The 23381-nt window shown below is 42.8% G+C and overlaps 1 protein-coding gene across 1 annotated transcript; it reads right to left on the bottom strand.

Moving 5' to 3' along the window:
* Positions 1–18635: 18635 nt before the first annotated feature.
* On the bottom strand, positions 18636–20308 carry LOC109785711 (patatin-like protein 1). The gene is made up of 3 exons (XM_020344309.4): positions 20067–20308; positions 19791–19972; positions 18636–19699 (listed from the first exon to the last, which is right to left on the bottom strand). Exons 1-3 carry the CDS (start codon positions 20205–20207, stop codon positions 18805–18807), a joined length of 1218 nt encoding a protein of 405 aa, XP_020199898.1. The 5' UTR covers positions 20208–20308; the 3' UTR covers positions 18636–18804.
* Positions 20309–23381: the final 3073 nt, after the last annotated feature.

Genomic DNA, 23381 nt, shown 5'->3' with positions numbered 1-23381 from the left:
AGTGTATTTTTTTGTAGTGTGATGGTGATCCATGGCTGCACGGTCTAGGTAAACCTTAGCCAGAGGATAATCATGAGGGTGTATCCCAATATTGAAGTGGGCCGCCAAACGAGTAGCAAAAATCCCACCATGTATTTCCCCTTGGGATTTATTAAGATGGAGGCGACGAGCCACAATAGCTCCCAGGTTATAAGTGTTGTCACCCTCCAGTGCCCGGCGTAAAACAGCAAAGTCTGGTGCACTGAGCGCACCTACTTTCTTTCTAGCAAGCAGACACATAGCAACAAATAAAGCAAAATAATGTACGGTAGGAAAGTGCAAACTAACAGCCGTGGTGGCTGACACCCCTCTCTCATCTCCCACAGCCAAAGTGCGATAAAAATCCTCAAACCCAGCCGGCCTAGGCTCAGCCAAGCTCCCATCAGAAGGGATCATGCATATGTCACAAAACTCAGTAGGTGGTATCTGATGGTTTTCAGCATATAAATCAAAGCTCACTTCAGGAGGATTATTTCTAGGCAAGAAAGTAAAGCTCTGAACAAAGATGTTTGTGGGGATTGGTTGCTGATCACACTCATCTACGATGAAGTCGGTGAGGCCGGCATTAGCAATATATTGCATGAACTCCGAAAGAATTCCAGCCTCTTCTAGGAACGGGGTGTGCGGCCATTCGCACGGCCGTACCTCCGCCAACCTCCGAGGGTGGAGATCACTGTCATAAGACTCCCCAATAACACCCTTGGAGTTCTTCTTAGAGCCAAACTTCTTGAAGATATTCATGTCCGCGTACAATTTTTCTTATGAATAAAAATCTGAATTTTTAGTTCACAAAATTATCTCAACAAAACTTCACAAAATTGATAGCAACTACTCATAGGGATACATAGAGGCCATAGCAAGCATTCAAACTACTTAGAACACTAAGAATTCAACATGCAAGCTCATCTACAGCAGCACCAAGAGTAGCTAATTATTCAAATTATAAACCACTAAAACAAACTAATTAGACAAATGGTGGAGTCACATACCAAGCAACAATCCCTCGAAACAATTTCGGAAATGGAGCTCCGAGCAAAGAGATCGAAATCCGCGGGTTTGAGCTCAAGAACACGGGAGAGAGAGCAATGGAGATTTTTTTTCTGGAGGTAAGTGATGATGTGGGCTAAAGAGATAAGTGAGGGGGCCACATGGGGACCACAACCCACCAGGGCGCGCCTAGGGGTCCTGGCGCGCCCAGGTGGGTTGTGCCCACCTGGTGCACCTCCCTCTGGTATTATTTGCACCAAAAATTCATAAATATTCAGAAACAAATCATGTTCATTTTCAGGGCATTCTGAGAACTTTTATTTTTGGGTCATTTTTTATTGCACGGGAAATTCAGAAAACAGACAAAACATGGCATTTTATTTTATTTAACTAATAAAAACAGAGAATAAAAAGTAGGGACAGAAGGTAGTGCTTACTAAATTCATCAATTTCATACCGCTCAAAAATGATTCATTATAAGGTTGATCGGGTCTTATTAACAACCAATTTCGATTAGCATGAAACCGAAGAACTTTAGTAAATCACTAATTTACCTCAATGGGGATATGGATGTCCCTAACGATAAGCATTTCATATTTCTTTTTGATAGTAGGTAGAGGTATTTGAAAACTTCCAATAGTGATTGTCGGAGATTTTTCAGTTACATTAATACCATTCACTTGGAATTGTTTCTTCGGAAAGTGCATCGTATGCTCATTACCATTAATATAAAAGGTGATCTTGATTTTATTGCAATCAATAACAGCCCCTGCAGTATTCAAGAAGGGTCTACCAAGTATAATCGACATGTTGTCATCCTCGGGCATCTCAAGTATAACAAAGTCAGTCAAAATAGTAACATTAGCAACAACAACGGGCACATCCTCACAGATACCAATAGGTATGGCAGTTGATTTGTCAGGCATTTGCAAAGATATTTCAGTAGGTGTGAGTTTATTTTAGTCAAGTCTTTTATATAAAGAGAAAGGCATAACACTAACACCAGCTCCTAAATCACACAAAGAAATTTTCACATAATTCTTTTTGATGGAGCAAGGTATAGTTGGTATTCCCGGATCTCCAAGTTTTTCAGGTACTCCATCTTTAAAAGTATAATTAGCAAGCATAGTGGAGATTTCAGCTTCCGGTATTTTTCTCTTATTAGTGATGATGTCTTTCATATACTTTGCATAAGGAGGCATTTTCAAGATATCAGTCAAGTGGGTACGCAAAAAGACTGGCCTCAGCATTTCAGCAAAGCATTCAAATTTTTCATCATCATTCTTTTTAGTTGACCTTGGTAGAAAAGGCATAGGTTTTTGAACCCACGGTTCTATTTCTTTACCGTGTTTTCTAGCAATGAAGTCTCTTTTATCATACTTTTTATTTTTAGGTTGTGGGTTATCAAGATCAACAGGTGGTTCTATCTCAACATCATTATCTGGTTCTTTTTTATTTAGTTGAGTGTCTTCATGAACATTAGCATTATCTGTTTCATTATCACTAGGTGGATGTTCATTACCAGACTGAGTTTCGGCATCAGAGATAGAAGTTTCATTTTCATTATCAGGAGGTTTTTCTATTTCAGGTTCACTAGAAGCATGCAAAGTCCTATCATGTTTCTTCTTCTTTTTCCTTCTAGAAGGACTAGGTGCACTAGTGTTATTTCTTTGTGAGTCTTGTTCAATTCTTTTTGGGTGTCCCTCAAGATAAAGTGGTTCCTGAGTCATTTTACCTCCTCTAGTTGCAACTCTAACAGCAAAGTCATGCATATTATGATTCATTTCATCAGGTAATTCTCTTTATGATTTAGCAACTTGTTCTAACTGAGTTTGAACCATAGAAGCATGTTTTCCAACTCCTCTAACATCATTTGAAATTCTAAATAACAAGTCACTCAAGCGAGCAATCATATCAGAATTATATTTCAATTGTTTCATAACATTTCCTTTGAAGTGATCTTGTTTTCTAATATAGTTTTCAAACTCATAAAGGCATTGACTAGGATGCATATTGTGAGGATTATCATTATCATTGAACTTCATTAGAGAATTTACCTCTACCACCTTAGGCAGTGGTGGTGTATTAAGCCCATGTATTTCTTCAATAGTAGGTAAATTTTTAACATCCTCATCTTTAATACCTTTTTCCTTCATAGATTTCTTTGTCTCTTGCATATCTTTAGGACTAAGATATAATATATCCCTCTTCTTTGGAGTGGATTTAGGCGGTGGTTCAGGAATAGTCCAATCATCATAATTTTTCAATATGTTATTCAATAATTCTTCAGCTTGAGCAATAGTTCATTCCCTGAAAACACAACCAACACAACTATCTCGGAAGTCCCTAGAAGCATCGGTTAGTCCATTATAGAAGATATCAAGTATTTCATTTTTCTTAAGAGGATGATCAGGCAAAGCATTAAGTAACTGGCAAAGCCTCCCCCAAGCTTGTGGGAGACTCTCTTCTTTAGTTTTAACAAAGTTAAATATTTCCTGTAAGGCAGCTTGTTTCTTATGAGCAGGAAAATATTTTTCAGAGAAGTAATAAATCATATCCTAGGGACTATGCACACAACCAGGAGCAAGAGTATTGTACCAAGCTTTAGCATCACCCTTTAATGAGAAAGGAAATAATTTTAGAATAAAGTAATAGCAATTTTCTCATCATGAGTAAAAAGGGTGGCTATATCATTCAAGTTAGTAAGATGTGCCACAACAGTTTCAGTTTCATAACCATGGAAAGGATCAGATTCAACCAAAGTAATTAACTCTGGGTCGACAGAGAATTCATAATCCTTGACATCAATAAAGATAGGTGAAGTAGCAAACTTAGGATCACATTTCATTCTAGCATTCAGGGATTTTTCTTTATACTTGCATAGTAATTTCTCTAGATCATCTCTATCCTTACAAGCAAGAATATCTCTAGTTGTCTCCTCATTCATAACATAACCTTCCGGTACCTTAGGCAATTCATATCTAGGAAGGCTAGTTCTAGCAGGTGTTTCAGGAGTTTCAGTTTCAAGCTCATCATCAGATTCAACAACATTATGTTGTATTACTCTAGCAATTTGTTCATCAAGAAATTCACCAAGTGGCACATCATCATTATCAAGCAAGGTACTAGCATCATCATAAGCATTATCCATAGTAGAAGTAGCATCATCAATAACTTGTGACATATTAGAATTAATAGCATGTGGTGGTGTTGCAAGTTTACTCAAAACAGAGGGTGAATCTAAAGCAGAACTGGATGGCAGTTCCTTACCTCCCCTCGTCTTTGAGGGAAATATCTTAGTCTTTGGATCCTTCAGATTCTTCATAGAGATAAATTGATACTAATCCCAAGTGACTCAACAAATATTGCTATCCTCCCCGGCAACGGCACCAGAAAAAGGTCTTGATAACCCACAAGTATAGGGGATCGCAACAGTTTTCGAGGGTAGAGTATTCAACCCAAATTTATAGATTTGACAGAAGGGGAGCCAAAGAATATTTGAAGGTATTAGCAGCTGAGTTGTGAATTCAGCCACACCTGGAGATTAATTATCTGCAACAAGTAATCAGTAGCACGGTAATATGATAGTTTTGATAGTAGTGACAACAGTAACGATAACGGTAACAGTGACAACAATAATTTTGTAGCAAGTGTAACAGTGATGATAGCAGTAGTAACTTAGCAGAAACAATATAAGATAAATTCGTAGGCATTGGATCGGTGACTTGTTGGATGATATTCATCATGCGACAGTTATAACCTAGGGCGATACGGCACTAGATCCAGTTCATCGATATAATGTAGGCATGTATTCCGTAAATAGTCATACGTGCTTTATTAAAAGAACTTGCATGACATCTTTTGTCCTACCCTCCCATGGCAACGGGGTCCATAATGGAAACTAAGGGATATTAAGGCCTCCTTTTAATAGAGAGCCCTAACAAAGCATTAACACATAGTGAATACCTGAACTCCTCAAACTACGGTCATCACCGGGAGTGAGCCCGGTTGTTGTCAATCCGGGGTTGCCGGGTCATAACACGTAGTAGGTGACTATAACTTGCAAGATCGGATCTAAAACATGGATATAATGATGATAACATAAACAGTTCAGATCTGAGTTCATGGCACCTCGGCCCAAAGTGACAAGCATTAAGCATAGCAAAGTCATAGCAACATCAATCTAAGAACATAGTGGATACTAGGGATCAAGCCCTAACAAAACTAACTCGATTACATGATGAATCTCATCCAACTCCTCACCGACCAGCGAGCCTATGAAGGAATTACTCACTCCCGGTGGGGAGCATCATGGAATTGGCGATGGAGAAGGGTTGGTGATGACGAAGAACGAAGATCCCCCTCTCTGGAGCCCCAAACGGACACCAGATCTGCCCTCCCGAGGAAGAATGGGGCTTGGCGGTGGCTCCGTCTCGTGGATCGCGATAATTCTTTCTCCCTGATTTTTTCCTCCAAAAATAGGAATTTATAGTGTCAGGGTTGAGTTCTGCGGGGCCACCAGGTGGGTACAACCCACCTGGGCGCGCCAGGAGAGGGGGGCGCACCCTGCTGAGTTGTGCCCACCCAGGGGGCCCTCTCTGGTGGGTCTTGGCTCCAGTAATTCTCTTTTATTCCATAAAAAATCCTCACAAAGTTTCGTTCATTCCGAGAACTTTTATTTCTGCACAAAAACAACACCATGGTAGTTGTGCTGAAAACAGCGTCAGTCCCGGGTTAGTTTCGTTCAAATCATGCAAATTAGAGTCCAAAACAAGAGGAAAAGCGTGAGAAAAAGTAGATACGTTGGAGACGTATCATTCTCCATCTTCTTCTTTTCTTCCCGTATCTTGAAATATTCTTCAGCGTTGACAACATTTTCTCTAAGCCTATCTCTATTCTCTTCCGCATACATGCTCCAAAGCTTTGCTAGGCACATCTTCAAAGACTGTGGCCACTCTTGATCAACCCACTCCGTGTAGGAACACATCCTTTCATTCTATAATATTTAAAACTAAATCAGCTACAATTGTAGGAAAAAAATGGGTTTCTAGCAACTTAGAAAATCACCACATACATATTTTGAAAAACTGAAGAAACACATTAATTATGACATATCTTCTCAAAATGTTCAATGTGCAAATGAATTAATTGCTAATGAGACAACCAAATTCAGCAACCTCACAAGCTAAAATTAACTGCAACAATGCTACAAGTTATTAGTCAGCTATAATAAAAATTTGACCATTTGATGAGGAAGCTAGATATAACTCCAACAACACAGCAACAGTGTTTGAATGACATAAATTTAATACTAACAGGTATGTACATGCACAAATTTTGTAAGATAGAACTAATAGCACTATGACCCTCCACTATGTAGGCCAAAAATGGTGCCAAATTAACTTTTGCTACATTTGGCACCGGTGCTCTGCACAGCCGAGCCGATGCCAGCAAAAAAATTCAGGGAACCGGAGCACCTAGTTGCTCCGATGCCCAGTTCCTTCCTGCCATAAAGTATTAGTATTTTACTGCTTGGCTGCTTGGATGTGTGGAGCAAAGATAACTACACAAACTACTTTATTCATGCATGGGTCCTACGTTTTTCAAATGTGGCAAACACACACTGCTGAAGTGGTGCCAAATAATTTTCTCAGGGCACCGCTGATAATATGATGATACGTCTCCGTCGTATCTACTTTTACAAACACTTCTGCCCTTGTTTTGGACTCTAACTTGCATGATTTGAATGGAACTAACCCGGACTGACGCTGTTTTCAGCAGAATCGCCATGGTGTTATCTTTGTGCAGAAACAAAAGTTCTCGGAATGACCTGAAGCTTCACGGAAATTATTTTTTGGAAAAATAAAAAATATTGGTGAAAGAATAAAGGCCAAGGGGCCCACACCCTGTCCACGAGGGTGGGAGGCGCGCCTGCCCCCCCCCCCCCCCAGGGCACGCCCCCTGCCTCATGGGCCCCCTGGAGCTCCACCAACCTCAACTCCAACTCCATATATTCGTGTTCGGGGAGAAAAAATCAGAGAGAAAGATTCATCGTGTTTTACGATACGGAGCCGCCGCCAAGCCCTAAACTCTCTCGGGAGGGCTGATCTGGAGTCCGTTCGGGGCTCCGGAGAGGGGAATCCGTCGCCATCGTCATCATCAACCATCCTCCATCACCAATTTCATGATGCTCACCGCCGTGCGTGAGTAATTCCATCGCAGGCTTGCTGGACGGTGATGGTTTGGATGAGATTTATCATGTAATCGAGTTAGATTTGTTAGGGTTTGATCCCTAGTATCCACTATGTTCTGAGATTGATGTTGCTATGACTTTGCTATGCTTAATGCTTGTCACTAGGGCCCGAGTGCCATGATTTCAGATCTGAACCTATTATGTTTTCATGAATATATGTGAGTTCTTGATCCTATCTTGCAAGTCTATAGTCACCTACTATGTGTTATGATCCGGCAACCCCGAAGTGACAATAATCGGGACCACTCTCGGTGATGACCGTAGTTTGAGGAGTTCATGTATTCACTATGTTTTAATGCTTTGGTCCGGTACTCTATTAAAAGGAGGCCTTAATATCCCTTAGTTTCCAATAGGACCCCGCTGCCACGGGAGGGTAGGACAAAAGATGTCATGCAAGTTCTTTTCCATAAGCACGTATCACTATATTCGAAATACATGCCTACATTACATTGATGAATTGGAGCTAGTTCTATGTCACCCTATGTTATGACTGTTACATGATAAACCGCATCCGGCATAATTCTCCATCACCGATCCAATGCCTACGAGCTTTTCACATATTGTTCTCCGCTTATTTACTTTTCCGTTGCTACTGTTACCATTACTACAAAACCCAAAAATATTACTTTTGCTACCGTTACCGTTACTACCATACTACTTTGCTACTAAATACATTGTTGTAGATATTAAGTTATCCAGGTGTGGTTGAATTGACAACTCAACTGCTAATACTTGGGAATATTGTTTGGCTCCCCTTGTGTCGAATCAATAAATTTGGGTTGAATACTCTACCCTCGAAAACTGTTGCGATCCCCTATACTTGTGGGTTATCAAGACTATTTTCTGGCGCCGTTGCCGGGGAGCATAGCTCTATTCTTTGAGTCACTTGGGATTTATATCTGCTGGTCACTATGAAGAACTTGAAAGACGCGAAAACTAAAATTTATCCCTCAACTACGAGGGGAGGTAAGGAACACATGGTCTTGATAACCCGACACAGGTAGTAAAGGTAAATACTCTCTATAGATATGATAAATTTGAAATCCCTCCTACTAAGTCTGCTAGCCAATGCTTAGATGAGTTTGATAATTTTATTGTCAAACAAGAAAACTTCAATGCTTATGTTGGTAGACAATTGAAACATAATGCCTATATGATTGAACACTTGAGTGATTATATGTCTAGAGTTAAAGGTGAACTTAAACTTATTAGTAAACATGCTTCTATGGTTACCACTCAAGTAGAGCAAGTACTTAAAGCTCAGAATGATTTGCTCAATGAATTAAATAGTAAGAATAATGACTTTGTTGTTAGAGTTACAACTAGAGGGGGTAAAGTGACTCAGGAACCTTTGTATCCTGAGGGCCACCCTAAGAGAATTGAGCAGGATTCTCAACGAACTAATGTAGATGCACCTAGTCCTTCTAAAGAAGAAAAAGAAAAATGATAGGACTTTGCATGCTTCTAATGAACCTGTTGTTGACACACCCGAGAATCCAAATGATATTTCTATTTCTGATGCTGAAACACAATCTGGTAATGAACATGAACCTAGTGATGATGTTAATGGTGATGTTCATGTTGATGCTCAACCTAGCAATAACAATGATGTAGAAACTGAACCTGCTGTTGATCTTGATAACCCACAATCAAAGAATCAATGCTATGATAAGAGAGACTTTGTTGCTAGGAAGCATGGTAAAGAAAGAGAACCATGGGTTCATAAACCCATGCCTTTTCCTCCCAAACCATCTAAGAAAAAGGATGATGAGGATTTTGAGCGCTTTGCTGAAATGATTAGACCTATCTTTTTGCGTATGCGTTTGACTGATATGCTCAAAATGAATCCTTATGCTAAGTTTATGAAAGATATTGCTACAAATAAAAGAAAGATACCGGAAGCTGAAATTTCCACCATGCTTGCTAATTATACTTTTAAGGGTGGAATACCAAAGAAGTTAGGAGATCCAGGAGTACCCACTATACCATCCTCCATTAAAAGAAATTAGTTAGAACTGCTTTATGTGATCTTGGAGCCGGTGTTAGTGTTATGCCTCTCTCTCTATATCGTAGACTTGATTTGAATAAGTTGACACCTACTGAAATATCTTTGCAAATGGTCGATAAATCAACTGCTATACCTGTCGGTATTTGTGAGGATGTGCCTGTTGTGGTTGCAAATGTTACTATTTTAAAAGACTTTGTTATTCTTGATATTCCCGAGGACGATAGTATGCCTATTATTCTTGGAAGACCTTTTTTGAATACTGTAGGGGTTGTTATTGATTGCAATAAAGGCAATGTCACTTTTCATGTTAATGGTAATGAGCATACGGTACACTTTCCGAGGAAACAACCTCAAGTTCATAGTATAAATTCTATTGGAAAGATTCCATCGATTATTTTTGGAGGCTTTGAATTTCCTCTTCCTACTGTCACAAAGAGATATAATATTCTTATTATTGGGGATGTCCATATCCCCGTTGAGGTAACATAGTGTTATTCTAAATTTCTCTGGTTCCATGTTATTCGGAATGAGTTTGTTAACAAGACTTGATCAACCTTGTTAGTGGATTCCTTTTGATGAGCATGAGATGGATGAAGTTAGAAAGCACAACCTTCTGTACCCTCCTTTTATTTTCTGTTATTTAGATTAAATAAAGTAAAATAGTATTTTCTGTCAATTTTCTGAATTATCCGTGCAATAAAAAATACCCCGAAAATAAAAGTTCTCCAAATGCCCCGAAATTGAAACATGATTTTTTCTGGAATATTTGAGAATATCTGGCACTGAGAACACGGCAGGGGGAGCAAGCACCTGGCCACGAGGGTGCAGGGCACGCCCCCTGCCTCGTGGGCCCATGGTGGCTCCCCTCCACTTATTCCTGCACCCACACACTCCTTCTTCCTCCCAAAAAAAATCACCAACTAGCTCAAGCACGAGTTCTAGCTCATTTTGCTGCGATTTTCGATCTCCTTGCTCAAAGCACCTCTCACAAAACTGCTTTGGGGGATTATTCTTCGGTATGTGACTCCTCCAATGGTCCAATTAGTTTTTGTTCTAGTGCTTTATTCATTGCAATTTTTTGCTGCCTAGGTGACCATGTTCTTGAGCTTGCATGTCAAATTTATATGGTTACAAGTAGTTCTAATGCATGATATAGTCTCTAGGCACTTGTGGGAGTAGTTGCTATCAATTTTGTTGAGTTTGGTTCACTTTTATTTGAAGTTACTAAAAATTTCAGAAATTTTTAGAAAATGATGAAGAGATTTTTGAGGGGCTCTTCGAGCCGAAGCTCGAAGGATAAGCAAAGTGAAGAAGAAGAGAGGCCCAAATATAATCTGCCTCGCACCACGGAGGTTCGGCCCTGTGAATGGCCTTGTGATGATTTCTTGAGAGCAGCCGGGATTTATGATGATTTTTATGAGTTGGCTGAGAATGCAGGCCTCACCGACTTCCTCCGCGACCAACGCGAACAGTATCTCTTACTCACTAATATCTTTGTGTAAAATTTTCATGTCCATTCTAGGAGGTCACCACCTACGGTGGAATTTTATTTATATGATGAGTATAAGGAGATGACCCTTCGTGATTTTGTGAGGTTTGCAAGTTGCCCTTTTCGGGCATCATAGAGGAAGCACATCGTGACGATGTGGATGGATTTATTGATACCATTGCTGTGGGGGAAACGAGGAAGGTTTCCGATGCACGAATCACTAGCATACACTTTCCTGTTCTACGTTACTTTGCTATATTTGCTAGTAGATGCTTAATTGGTCGCGGAAACTGTGGAAACCTGAGTGCCCCTGATATTGTTATTTTGTGCCATGCCTTATTTCGTGATGACACATTTAGTATGGGCGCTATTGTTGCAAAGCGGTTAAACCTTAACCGTACTAAGGGCCCCATCTTGGGAGGCATCTTCGCCTTGCGCCTCGCTGCATACTATAACTTACCTATTATGCATTATGAGAAAGAAGAAAAATTGCTGCCTCCTGTTTATCTAGATTATAAGAGTATGGTAGCACATGATTTTATTGTTAAGAACAAGAAAAAGGAGCTTAACTATAGACTGTTATTCGATAAAAATCACCCTGAGACTATTACTTTGCCTGCTCCTTCCTTGTTTGACTTATCTGCAGGCCAGTATCTTGTTCCGCTGGAGGCCATTCATGCCTACCGGAACCCCACCTCAGCTACAGAGCCAGATCCGGAACCACAATTTGTTCCTTCACGCCAATGGAATCCGGAGGAGATGGCCAGCCAGTGGCAACCCGAGGCTTCATCTCAGTACGACCCCAACTACAACTTTGGATATCCGCCAGGCCAGCCGTGGCCATAGACCAACTTAGGCCAAAAGCCTAAGCTTGGGGGAGTACGTATTTCTCACCGACATTACATTCATGTTCACACACTCATTCCAGTTGTCGGTGCTCATACTTTTTCATTGTATTATCCATGCTAGTTTATTTTCCTTTTTTATGCTTTCTTCTTGTGTGTTTGAAAAACCTTAAGAAAAAAAACGGAAAAAAATTTAGTAGTAGCTTTTAGCTAGTTTACTTTCCTTGTTGTAGTAGTAATTAAAAAGAAAACCCAAAAAGATTCATGTTCTTCTTTTGCTTGTTGGGAGCTTTCCCGTGTAAATAGTTTTATTTCTTTTCTTTCCTTTGGGGGTCGATAGGAGAAGACCATAATAAAATTGTTGAAGTGGCTCTTATATGCATTATTGTTGATTTAACAAGAGCCCATATTGCCTTGTCTCCTCCTGTTTATTGAATGCTCGCAGATTCCAGCTTAGTCCAATGCACGTGCACTATTATTATTATTCACATCGTTCAGTCGTGCAAGTGAAAGGCAATAATGACGATATATGATGGACTGATTGAGATGAGGGAAGCTGGTATGAACTCGACCTCTTGTTTTTGTAAATATGATTAGTTCATCGTTCCTGATTCAGCTTATTATGAATAAACATGTTTGCAATAACAATTAGAGATTATAGTTGCTTATCCCATGCTTAATTAGCTAGGAGTTTATAATTGTTTACCTTGCGTGCCAACATGCTATTAAAATGGTTGTGATGTGGTATGATAGGGTGGTATCCTCCTTTGAATGATTCGAGTGACTTGACTTGGCACATGTTCACGCATGTAGTTGAAACAAATCAACATAGCCTTCATGATATTTATGTTCATGGTGGATTATATCCTACTCATGCTTGCACTCAATGTTTATTAATTTTAATGCATGTTCATGACTGTTGTCTCTCTCTAGTTGGTCGCTTCCCAGTCTTTTGCTAGCCTTCATTTGTACTAAGCGGGAATACTGCTTATGCATCCAATCCCTTAAACCCCAAAGTTATTCCATATGAGTCCACCATACCTTCCTATATGCGGTATCTACCTGCCGTTCCAAGTAAATTTATATGTGCCAAACTCTAAACCTTCAAATGAAATTATGTTTTGTATGCTCGAATAGCTCATGTGTCAACTAGGGCTGTCCGTATCTTCCATGTTAGGCGGGTTATTCTCAAGAGGAGTGGACTCCGCTCCTCACTCACAAGAAAATGGCTGGTCACCGGGATGCCCAGTCCCATGCTTAATGCAAATCAAATCAAAATAATTGCAAACAAAACTCCCCCGGGACTCTTGTTAGTTGGAGGCACTCGTTGTTTCGAGCAAGCCATGGATTGATGCTTGTTGGTGGAGGGGGAGTATAAACTTTACCATTCTGTTTGGGAACCGCCTATAATGTGTGTAGCATGGAAGATATCGCCATCTCTCGGCTGTTATGTTGACAATGAAAGTATGCCGCTCAAAATATTATTTATCTCTATTTCAAGATCGAGCTCTGGCACCTCTACAAAATCCCTGCTTCCCTCTGCGAAGGGCCTATCTATTTACTTTTATGTTGAGTCATCACCCTCTTATTAAAAAGCACCAGCTGGAGAGCACCGCTGTCATTTGCATCCATTACTATTAATTTATATAGGGTATGACTATGAATGGATCTATTTTACCATGAATTACAATGTTTAGTCAGTCCTTGATCTTTAAAGGTGCTCTGCATTTATGTTTTGCGGTCTCAGAAAGGGCTAGCGAGATACCATCTTGTTATATCATATCATGATTGTGTTGCAAAAGTGTTGTCATCCGACATTCATTATTATTGCTCGCTAGTTGATTATGCCATTGACATGAGTAAACATGAGACCTAAGTGTTATTGTGAATATGGTTAGTCATAATCTTTGCTGAAAACATGAATACTGGCTTTACATATTTACAACAACAAGAGCAACCAGAGTTTGTAAAAGTTTTTCTTTATCACTTTCAGTATATCAACTGAATTGCTTGAGGACAAGCAAAGGTTTAAGCTTGGGGGAGTTGATACGTCTCCGTCGTATCTACTTTTCCAAACACTTTTGCCCTTGTTTTGGACTCTAACTTGCATGATTTGAATGGAACTAACCCGGACTGACGCTGTTTTCAGCAGAATTGCCATGGTGTTATCTTTATGTAGAAACAAAAGTTCTCGGAATGACCTGAAACTTCACGGAGATTATTTCTAGAAATAATAAAAAATATTGGTGAAAGAATCAAAGCCAGGGGGCCCACACCCTGTCCACGAGGGTGGGAGGCACGCCTGCGCCCCTAGGGCGTGCCCCCTTGCCTCGTGGGCCCCCTGGAGATCCACCCACGTCAACTCCAACTCCATATATTCGTGTTCGGGGATAAAAAACCAGAGAGAAAGATTCATCGCGTTTTACGATACGTAGCCGCCGCCAAGCCCTAAACTCTCTCGGGAGGGCTGATCTGGAGTCCGTTCGGGGCTCCGGAGAGGGGAATCCGTCGCCATCGTCATCATCAACCATCCTCCATCACCAATTTCATGATGCTCACCGCCGTGCGTGAGTAATTCCATCGTAGGCTTGCTGGACGGTGATGGGTTGGATGAGATTTATCATGTAATCGAGTTAGATTTGTTAGGGTTTGATCCCTAGTATCCACTATGTTCTGAGATTGATGTTGCTATGACTTTGCTATGCTTAATGCTTGTCACTAGGGCCCGAGTGCCATGATTTCATATCTGAACCTATTATGTTTTCATGAATATATGTGAGTTCTTGATCCTATCTTGCAAGTCTATAGTCACCTACTATGTGTTATGATCCGGCAACCCCAAAGTGACAATAATCGGGACCACTCCCGGTGATGACCGTAGTTTGAGGAGTTCATGTATTCACTATGTGTTAATGCTTTGGTCCGGTACTCTATTAAAAGGAGGCCTTAATATCCCTTAGTTTCAAATAGGACCCCGCTGCCACGGGAGGGTAGGACAAAAGATGTCATGCAAGTTCTTTTCCATAAGCACGTATGACTATATTCGGAATACATGCCTACATTACATTGATGAATTGGAGCTAGTTCTATGTCACCCTATGTTATGACTGTTACATGATGAACCACATCCGGCATAATTCTCCATCACCGATCCAATGCCTACGAGCTTTTCACATATTGTTCTCCGCTTATTTAGTTTTCCGTTGCAACTGTTACCATTACTAAAAAACCCAAAAATATTACTTTTGCTATCGTTACCGTTACTACCATACTACTTTGCTACTAAATACTTTGCTGCAGATATTAAGTTATCCAGGTGTGGTTGAATTGACAACTCAACTGCTAATACTTGAGAATATTCTTTGGCTCCCCTTGTGTCGAATCAATAAATTTGGGTTGAATACTCTACCCTCGAAAACTGTTGCGATCCCCTATACTTGTGGGTTATCATATGACAACATTTTTAGATACTAGGTAGAACTGTGACAGTGTCTTAATCACATCCAGAATAACATAGCATAATGAAAGTATCTGAATCACATCTAACAAATGTTTTCTAATAACAAAAGTGGGGATAACCTTCTCTACACATGCCAGAAATTTCCTCCCACTGTCCATAGATTGAAAAGCCACTAACTTCACGCATGGAGATTGATGCTGACAACAAGTAGGCAGATCTTCAGCTACCCCTCTCCATTACTTGCAAGTGATGGTCCTAGGGAGCTACAAGAGGAAGAAATGACTCAAATCAACCGCCGGGTTAAAAATCCTCAATTCCAAATCATTACCCTAAGCCTAGGGGAGCGAGAGAGAGGAGAGAGGCATACCCGGCTCGTGATGGAGTCATCATTGGAGGAGCGACCGCTGGAGAGGTCATTCAAGAAGACCATGGCCTCCACGGCGGTCGGATGCTAGACGACGAGATCGACCAAGCAAGAGGGGAAGCAGCTATAGCTTAGGAAGGGAGGAGGAAACATGGGAAATGTGGCTCATCGTCGGTGAGAAAAGTAGTCGGCGGCACATGAAGTTTTTCAATATGTGGGGGAAACTTGGCGCGGAAAGTGCCATCAAGCACGATTCACTTCGAAAAAATGTGTGCGATAACATACCATCACAAACGATTCTTATATTTTATGCGCATGCGATGAGTTTGAGCATTCAAATTTTGGTCCAAATTTCCCTGGGTACAGTACTCATCCACGTCATTGCATAATTTGACATCACTTGCTAATTTGGGTACACAAAAGAGGCCTACAGCACATAGAGCACACTTAGTTAATGTAGCAATTTTCGTAATTAAATAGAGCCAGTTGACCTAAACATTGCTCTAACAAAAGACCAGCGTTCTAAACAAAGGCTAAGTAATTTTAAACAAAGTCATCGCCGCATCGCCCTATGCCTTGCCGGTGTAAGATGAGATGTCGACGACTTGCCCTGGCGACATTCCACCATTGGTGGACTCTGCGTCCCCCAGGCTGAACACGGCCGTGGCGTCGTCCTCGTCCTTGGTGTCACCCTCAACGTTGCAGTACTCGTAGTAGTGGTGCCGCCAGAGCTCGCCTTGGTACTCCACCACTGATTCCTCGATTGACATGAGCTTCTCTACCTCCTCCTTAGCCACGTGCAACTCCTCCTCCCCACGCTCGTGCTCTCCGCCGCCTCCTCCATCTCCAACTCCAGCTCGGTGATCTCATGAGGAAGGGCTCCATGGCCTCTGTCGCCGCATCGGCGGCAGGCATCTCCGACGCCTCTTCGGACATGGGATGCATGCTAGATTCCTAGGAGGCCTAGAATATCTGTGCATGGGTGTCCATAATCTGGGCGTGGATGGCCTCGACCCGGGCCAGGGGGACCTCCGCGGCACGGACAGCTGCTCGAGCGCCCTCAGCGTTTGCAGCCGCTGCAGCCGTATCGGCTACTGCAGTTGCCCTATTGGCTGCCGCAGACGCCCTCTCAGCGGATGCGTCCACGCTCTCGGCAGAGGTGGAGCCGCTCGGGGCGAACGCGGCGACCGTACGGGCCCTCACGAAGAGTCTCCACGGCGTCATTCTTTGCAAGAAGGGGATGGAATGGGGATCGAGGATTGGGATTCGGGGGTGAACGAGACTTGGGCAGATGAAGTCGGCGAAGCTTATGAAGGAAGACATAAATAGACCCACGAATTTTCATCGCAAACGGTTCCTATAACCAACTATGTGTGATGTAGTTAATTTTTTGTATTAGTTTTGAAAGACTAATTTGGGGTAGAGTGGAAACGGATGGTGTTTTAATTGTACAATTTTTTTTGGTTCCATTAACATGCACTAATACAATTGTCTTGTTAAATTTTGAAAATTTGCAGGTATCATTTGACCTTTTTAAGACATTAAGTGAGTATCTGGCCATATAATGGTCATAATTCAAATTTGAACTACATCTACATGCAACAGCAAACCATCATGGGTTAGAAAATCATATTTGTGTTCTTGTATCACTAGTGCAGAGACGTGCTATACAAATGGTTTTTACCCCCGTTTCCGCAGCGGAGTTTTAAACCGTCGCATTGCCTGTGTGTGATAGAGGGGTTCCTTCCCACACGACCCAGAAACCATCGGCGATAGGTCATCCGGTCACACACGCGGGGCAAAAAGAGCCCGTGTGCAATCGGGCGAGCCATCGGAGACAATTATATAGGCCCAATCATTTCCGTTCATATGTACATCTCACAAGGTGAATCGCAGAAAAATGTTCCCGTTCGTATGTATATCACACACGATTTTTTATATGGAAATGTTTGTGCAAGGTGACCTAACGCAAACATTTGTTGAGCGGAAGTCGTGTGTAATTGTTCATTGATCCAACATGCCTACTTTCTAGAAACTGTGTGGGTTTTTCTTACTTCATCGCCCACGGTGTTGTCTGAGAAACCAGCAATAGAAAACCCCACTAATCAGGCTAATTGGCCTATTATTGATAATCCATTTAGTAATCAAATTTGACATTGCATATCAAACACACCATCTATTTCATATCCGTATTACGGCAACCAGGATTTCACAATTGAATTACATCAGATGGCTTCAGCACTCGGTTACACTATATTGGCATAATGAGCCATCCAATGTCATTGGAAGAGAGTTTTCTTTTTATCTCTCACGGGTTAATTTATACCAATTATGTTTGTATTCTCATGTGTGTTTGCTTGTGGTAGTCTTGAATGCAGAGACCGGAAGACAACTCTTTCATGGTTCTTTGACATAGATACTCAGTTTGGCAATTAAAGAAGGTGGATTTCCAATACCTTGAGGATAAGGCAGCTGGAAAACTGGTTACCTGGGAGGGCCAAAACATCACTACAATTGGTCGTATGACCCTTGTTAGGTTGGCCATCTCCTCCCAAGCGGTGTTCTCCATCACGCCCCTCATCGTGCCTCAAGGCTCTGTCAATAGCCTGAACAAGATTGAGAGAGTCTTCCTTTGGTCCAGTGCGGACAAGACCACGGGTGCCAAATGCAAGGTCAACTGGGAGGTGGTTTGTAGACCAAAATAGTATGGAGGCCTTCGAGTACTCAACACCGACAAATTCGTGCGTGCTTTGCAGCTTCAGTGGTTGTGGTTCGAATGGAACGATCCCCGCAAATAATGGGTTGGACTGGGAAGCCCCTGGGCCGCGGAGGACTATGAGTTTTTCTATGCCTCTACGACTATCACGGTGGGAGATGGCGCCAAAACGCCTTTTTGGGGCTTCCCGTGGCTTCTTGGTCGTAAACCCAAGGATATTGCACCGTTCATTTTTGGCCTCTCTCATCATGCTTTTCTCGTGGATCATTTGAAATGAAAGAAACGCACGGGTGTTTTGTCATAAGAGTGTGCCACTGACCATCCTACTCGCCGCCATCGTCGACGAGGCCAAGCTTGGGTGACCGCGGGCGCAAAGAAATTAGGGGATATTTTCGTGGGCGAGTAATTGCCATGCCGTACTTGTGGGCGTGATGTAAAACTCTAAGCTCTATTCTCTCCTTATTTAATAGATGAGACAAATCTTATGCCTCCGTTTCGAAAAAACATAGATACTCATATGCATAACCAAGAATTGATAAAACCTTTCATTTCAAAAAGTAATTACTCGCCCACATTACATAGCATTGCATTACAAATTTACAATATATATTGTGTGCTCTCTCTCGAATCTTCCTCTTCTCTATTAGGAGTTGAGGTTGGTTTGGCGTAGCTTGCGCTCGTCAGAGAGCTTCTTGGCGAAGCGAGCGAGCGCTTCCTCGTTGGTGCCCTCGCCATCGACGGGCTCGTACATCCCCGTGTCGATGTTCACCCGGGCCACGCTCATCTTGAGCAGCTTGTTGCCGATCTCAATGAGCGCCTGCATGTTCTCCTTAGTGGAGATATCCACCGAGGACGTGTGCCCCGTGAGTGAGTCGTCCTGGATGCGTAGGTAGTTCTTCTCGACACGTAGTGACTGGAACAGCACGGCGGCGTGGATGTCGACCATGTCGGCGCTTGCATGGGAGAAGATGTCGAGGAGCGGGGTGAAGCGGCCGTCTTTGAGCCAGCGGAGGACGCCCCACTTGGCGCAGTCGGGCGCGGTGTACTTCTCAGCCTGCTTGGCCGTCCCGGTGCCGATGGAGATGATGAGGTAGTTGCTGTACTCGGCCGGCTTGCCGTGCGTGAAGTCCGGGTTCCGGCGCATCACTTCCTGGGTGATCATGGACATGGCGACCATGGTGGGGTTGTTGGCGGCCACGCCGCCGTCGACGAGGTGGTACTCACGGTCTGGCAGCTTGCCCAGGGGGTCGTGGGTCGTGAAGTGGTGCGCCGGGAAGTAGGTGGGCGCCGCCGACGTGCTGATGCAGATGTCGGAGAGGTGCGCGTTCTTGAGCGGGTCCACCTTGGCCTCGTACGTGTTGAAGATGACCGGCTGCAGGTACTTGATGTCGAACGTCGGCACGACGATGTTGGTGACGGTGTCGGCGACGGTCACGTCATTGGTGAGGTTCTTGATCTTGTCGTGCAGGAACTTGCCGTCGTACTTGGGACCCATCACCGCGCCGAGCAGGTTCGCCACCGGGGTCAGGAACCCCCACCTGCACGCGACGCCGAAGCAACGCCGGCATCAACGTCGCCGCCGGCCAAATTTTGGTGCGTAGTCCACCGGGAGGAGAGGTGCGTGCGTACCTCCTCTGCGGGAAGATCTTGGGCCCGTTGTCGAGGTAGAACTGGTTGATGTCCTTGGCGGCGAAGAGAGGCCGCTTGTTCTCGCCGGGCGCCGCCAGCATCGACGTGACCAGCGCGCCCGTGCTCGTCCCGGCGATCACGTCGAAGTAGTCCGCGATGCGCGCGTCCGGCCCATCCAGCTCCTGTCAGGCACAGCGCATGTCACAATCAATCAATCGATCTAGGATGACGAAGATGATGCAGCTAGACAGTGGAGCTGCAGACGGATGGACGAACCTGGAGCTTGGACTCAAGACAGGCGAGGATGGTGGAGGGGATGAGGCCGCGGATGCCGCCGCCGTCGATGCTCAGCACGGTGATGAGCCGCCCCTGCGACGGCGGCGGGCACGGCATCGTCGTGTCAGCCTGGCTGCACATGCTTAGCTTCGCACGGGGTGTGCCCTGCCCTGCCCTGCTCTAGCTACTGTGGCCTAAATTTTGAAACAAGAGCTCTTTTGTCTTTGCGCTTTCCGATCTGGAGCCTCTACCGGCTCCTTAAATCCAAATTTGGTGTCAGTGGCTAAGATGGAATCTTGTTACTTCACGCTTATTTTTTGGTGCGCGCGTGTCACGTTTGATGGGCTGGACCTACTCTCCCCACCGGTCGACAGCGAGGAGCCAGATTTTCGTATCATTCATCACTGAGTTGTTTTTATTTTTCAGTCTATTTATCACTGATTTGTTGATGCAACGAAGTGCACCACGATCATTGGCAGTGCGAATTAACATGTGCTTGGATGGTTAGAAGGACAGTGGTATTCCCAGTCCACCAGTGTTCAAGTTCTAATGCTCGTATTATCCTGGATTTATTTCAGGATTTTTGATGATCCGTGTTTAGTGGAAGGAAATGTTTTCATCAATTACGAGGTGTCTATGGTGCCTTCGTCAGTCTCAAGATAATATGTCTGCTCGGTCTCTCGAATGTGCTCATATGGGTAGGATGTGTGTGAGTCCATGGGGATAAGTGTAAGCACGTATATATGAGCGTATGCGTTTGTACTATGTTCTAAGAAACAATCCTTGGTAGTTCTGATTTTCTTCAGAAGTTACACATTTCACCCAATTACCTCCCAGATCCCTCCTCTATATAGACCTCCACCTCGTCCCGCCGACAAGGCCAATGGTTCCTTCCCTTTGTTTGCTGTTTCGGTAGCGGGAGGTGGGGGGCCCTAGTTTTGCATGTTTTGGTTAGGTCTTGGTTTCGAGGTGGTGCCCATTCAGATGGCGGTGGCGACGTTGCATGGAACAATGGTACCCTGGTCTCAATCTAGATGAAAGTGAAATTCTATGTTGAAGGCCTCAATCTATAAGGATGTGTTTGGTGCTCTGCATGTTTTTTGCATCCTTGCATCTCTGACTTAACTGGGACAAGTTGAGGCAATGCAAACAAAAAAATCATGTTGTGCACATAGTTTAGTAGCCTCCATATGGGATGCCTGCATTAGAGAAGCAATTTTCCCTTAACATTTGGTTGCATGCATTGGGCTTGGTTCATAGATTACATGGTGTTTGGTTGCACACATTCGACCTGATTTGGCCTGATTAAGTTAACAGACACACATGAATAGAGGATACAGTAGGGTAGATAGTCAGCAATGGCATGCTTCGTTGCACATGGACTCACAGAATGGCCATGGTGACGATTGTGTCCGTCTCCGCGGGACACTGGCTTCCGCCCTTCCCGATGACCGGTCGCTGACATGTGGGACGGGAGTCGTGGGACATCAGCCAGGCATCCATGCAGCAGACGTGGAAGCAATATCCGCACCGCGGCAACACGCGCACCTTCTCGTCGTACACGAACTCGTCGAGGCATATGGCGCATACGTCGATGTCCTCTCGGGAGCTGTACACCAAGGTTAATATGTTGGTGATTAAAATGATATGTATGCTTTGGTGGTATAATTAAAATTTCACGAATTAATCCAGAGTCTCTAATTTGAAGATAGGATTCTTTGCGATAGTTTTGAGATAAAATGAGAGTAATAGATGAATGTGCCGGTAAAAAAAGATGAAGAAATGACATATATATCAATGAGTCGATGCCTCATTTTCATTAATTTACATAAAAGTGTGGCCATTGGTATTGCAGGGAGGTCCAAGTTGGTGGGCATTGTAAGTAAAAATCACGTAGTATGGGTCAGGGATGCGCAACAGGCTTCAATTGCGTCAAACACTTCTCCCTAAGAGTTGCATTGGTTATATGATTTTTCAAAGTATATTACAAGATGCTTATAATAAGTACTTGAGTTCTTTATGACTAATGCGAGTTTTTGATCTTACATGTGCTTCACCCATTCCACATTTGCTATACTTTTCGGTGTCTCGCATTGCCCACTCTCACATCGGGACTTGTTGCATCATTCGTCGGTACACCAAAAACCCATGGGAGAGCTTCTTCTTGTTCTCGTACACATAAAACACCCATCTTCCTCAAAAGAGGCACCATTCCTACCTATCATGACATTTTCATATCCATTCTGAGATATATATTCCTACGCTAGATCATTGCACATCCTAGTACCCTGCCAGAGGCGTTCATGAGACTCATGTTTATTTGGTTAAGTTGAGTTATGAATAAACTAGTGTATTGTTCATCATTATAGGGTGTTGCCCCTACCTTGTGAGGTATAAAAGAGCCATGAAGGCTAGCCAAATAAAAAAAATGGGAGAAAAAAGACAGGGGGCAACACTACTATCCTTTTTGCATACATAAATGCTTCAAAGTAGCACCATTGCATTTCTTATAGAGAGTTTTCATATGCTTTATGTTTATATATTCGTTGTGGATTTTTCACATCATAGAACTTACCTTGTGGATTCCGATGATGAGATTTCTCAAACGCTCTGGGTGTTCATGAACAAGCAATGTTGGATGCACACTCCACTAGTTCATTTGGAGAGGTTTCATATATTCATAGCTCTAGTGCATATGTTGCATGATAGTCCGTACTCCTTGTATTAAAATCGACATACTCCCCATTGCCTGATGATCAGTCGCGTTGATGCAAGACTGTCTTTCACTTTTTGACTTCTTATAAATCTCCATCATTATTCTCCTTTTCCATTGAAGTGCAAAGATCAAGTCTCGCACTCAAGTATTGCATAAGTGTTGATTGGTTGAAATAGGAGGTTGTGTAGTTGATGTGCTTGAACGACACTCTAGCTGGTTTATGACCAAAAAAAATTTGATACAAGGAAGACTTGGCATATTATGCTTTCATGATACGACGCTAGCTACTCTTTAAACCTAAAGGCATTGGTGAACTTGGTATGAAAGCAAGAGGTATCTTACTTGGACTTTTTTATTCTACTTGCTTTTAATCAACTATAGACGATTGCATTGCATCGCTATTCTTTAAAATCGTACCTAAATTACATTAAATTGATCATGATTCATGTTAGTAGAATTTACAATCAAAAAATATGGTGTTGTCATCTACCTACTCGAGGACGAGTAGGGATTATGCTTGGGGATGCTATATGTCTCAAAAGTATCTGTAATTTTTTCTTGTTCCATGTTATGTTTATATCACTTTGGTATAGTTTTGG

Source organism: Aegilops tauschii, chromosome 1, assembly GCF_002575655.3.
Source record: "Aegilops tauschii subsp. strangulata cultivar AL8/78 chromosome 1, Aet v6.0, whole genome shotgun sequence".
NCBI lineage: Eukaryota > Viridiplantae > Streptophyta > Magnoliopsida > Poales > Poaceae > Aegilops > Aegilops tauschii.
Note: the sequence above shows the minus strand (reverse complement) of the source record. Positions and strands in the feature narration are given on the sequence as shown.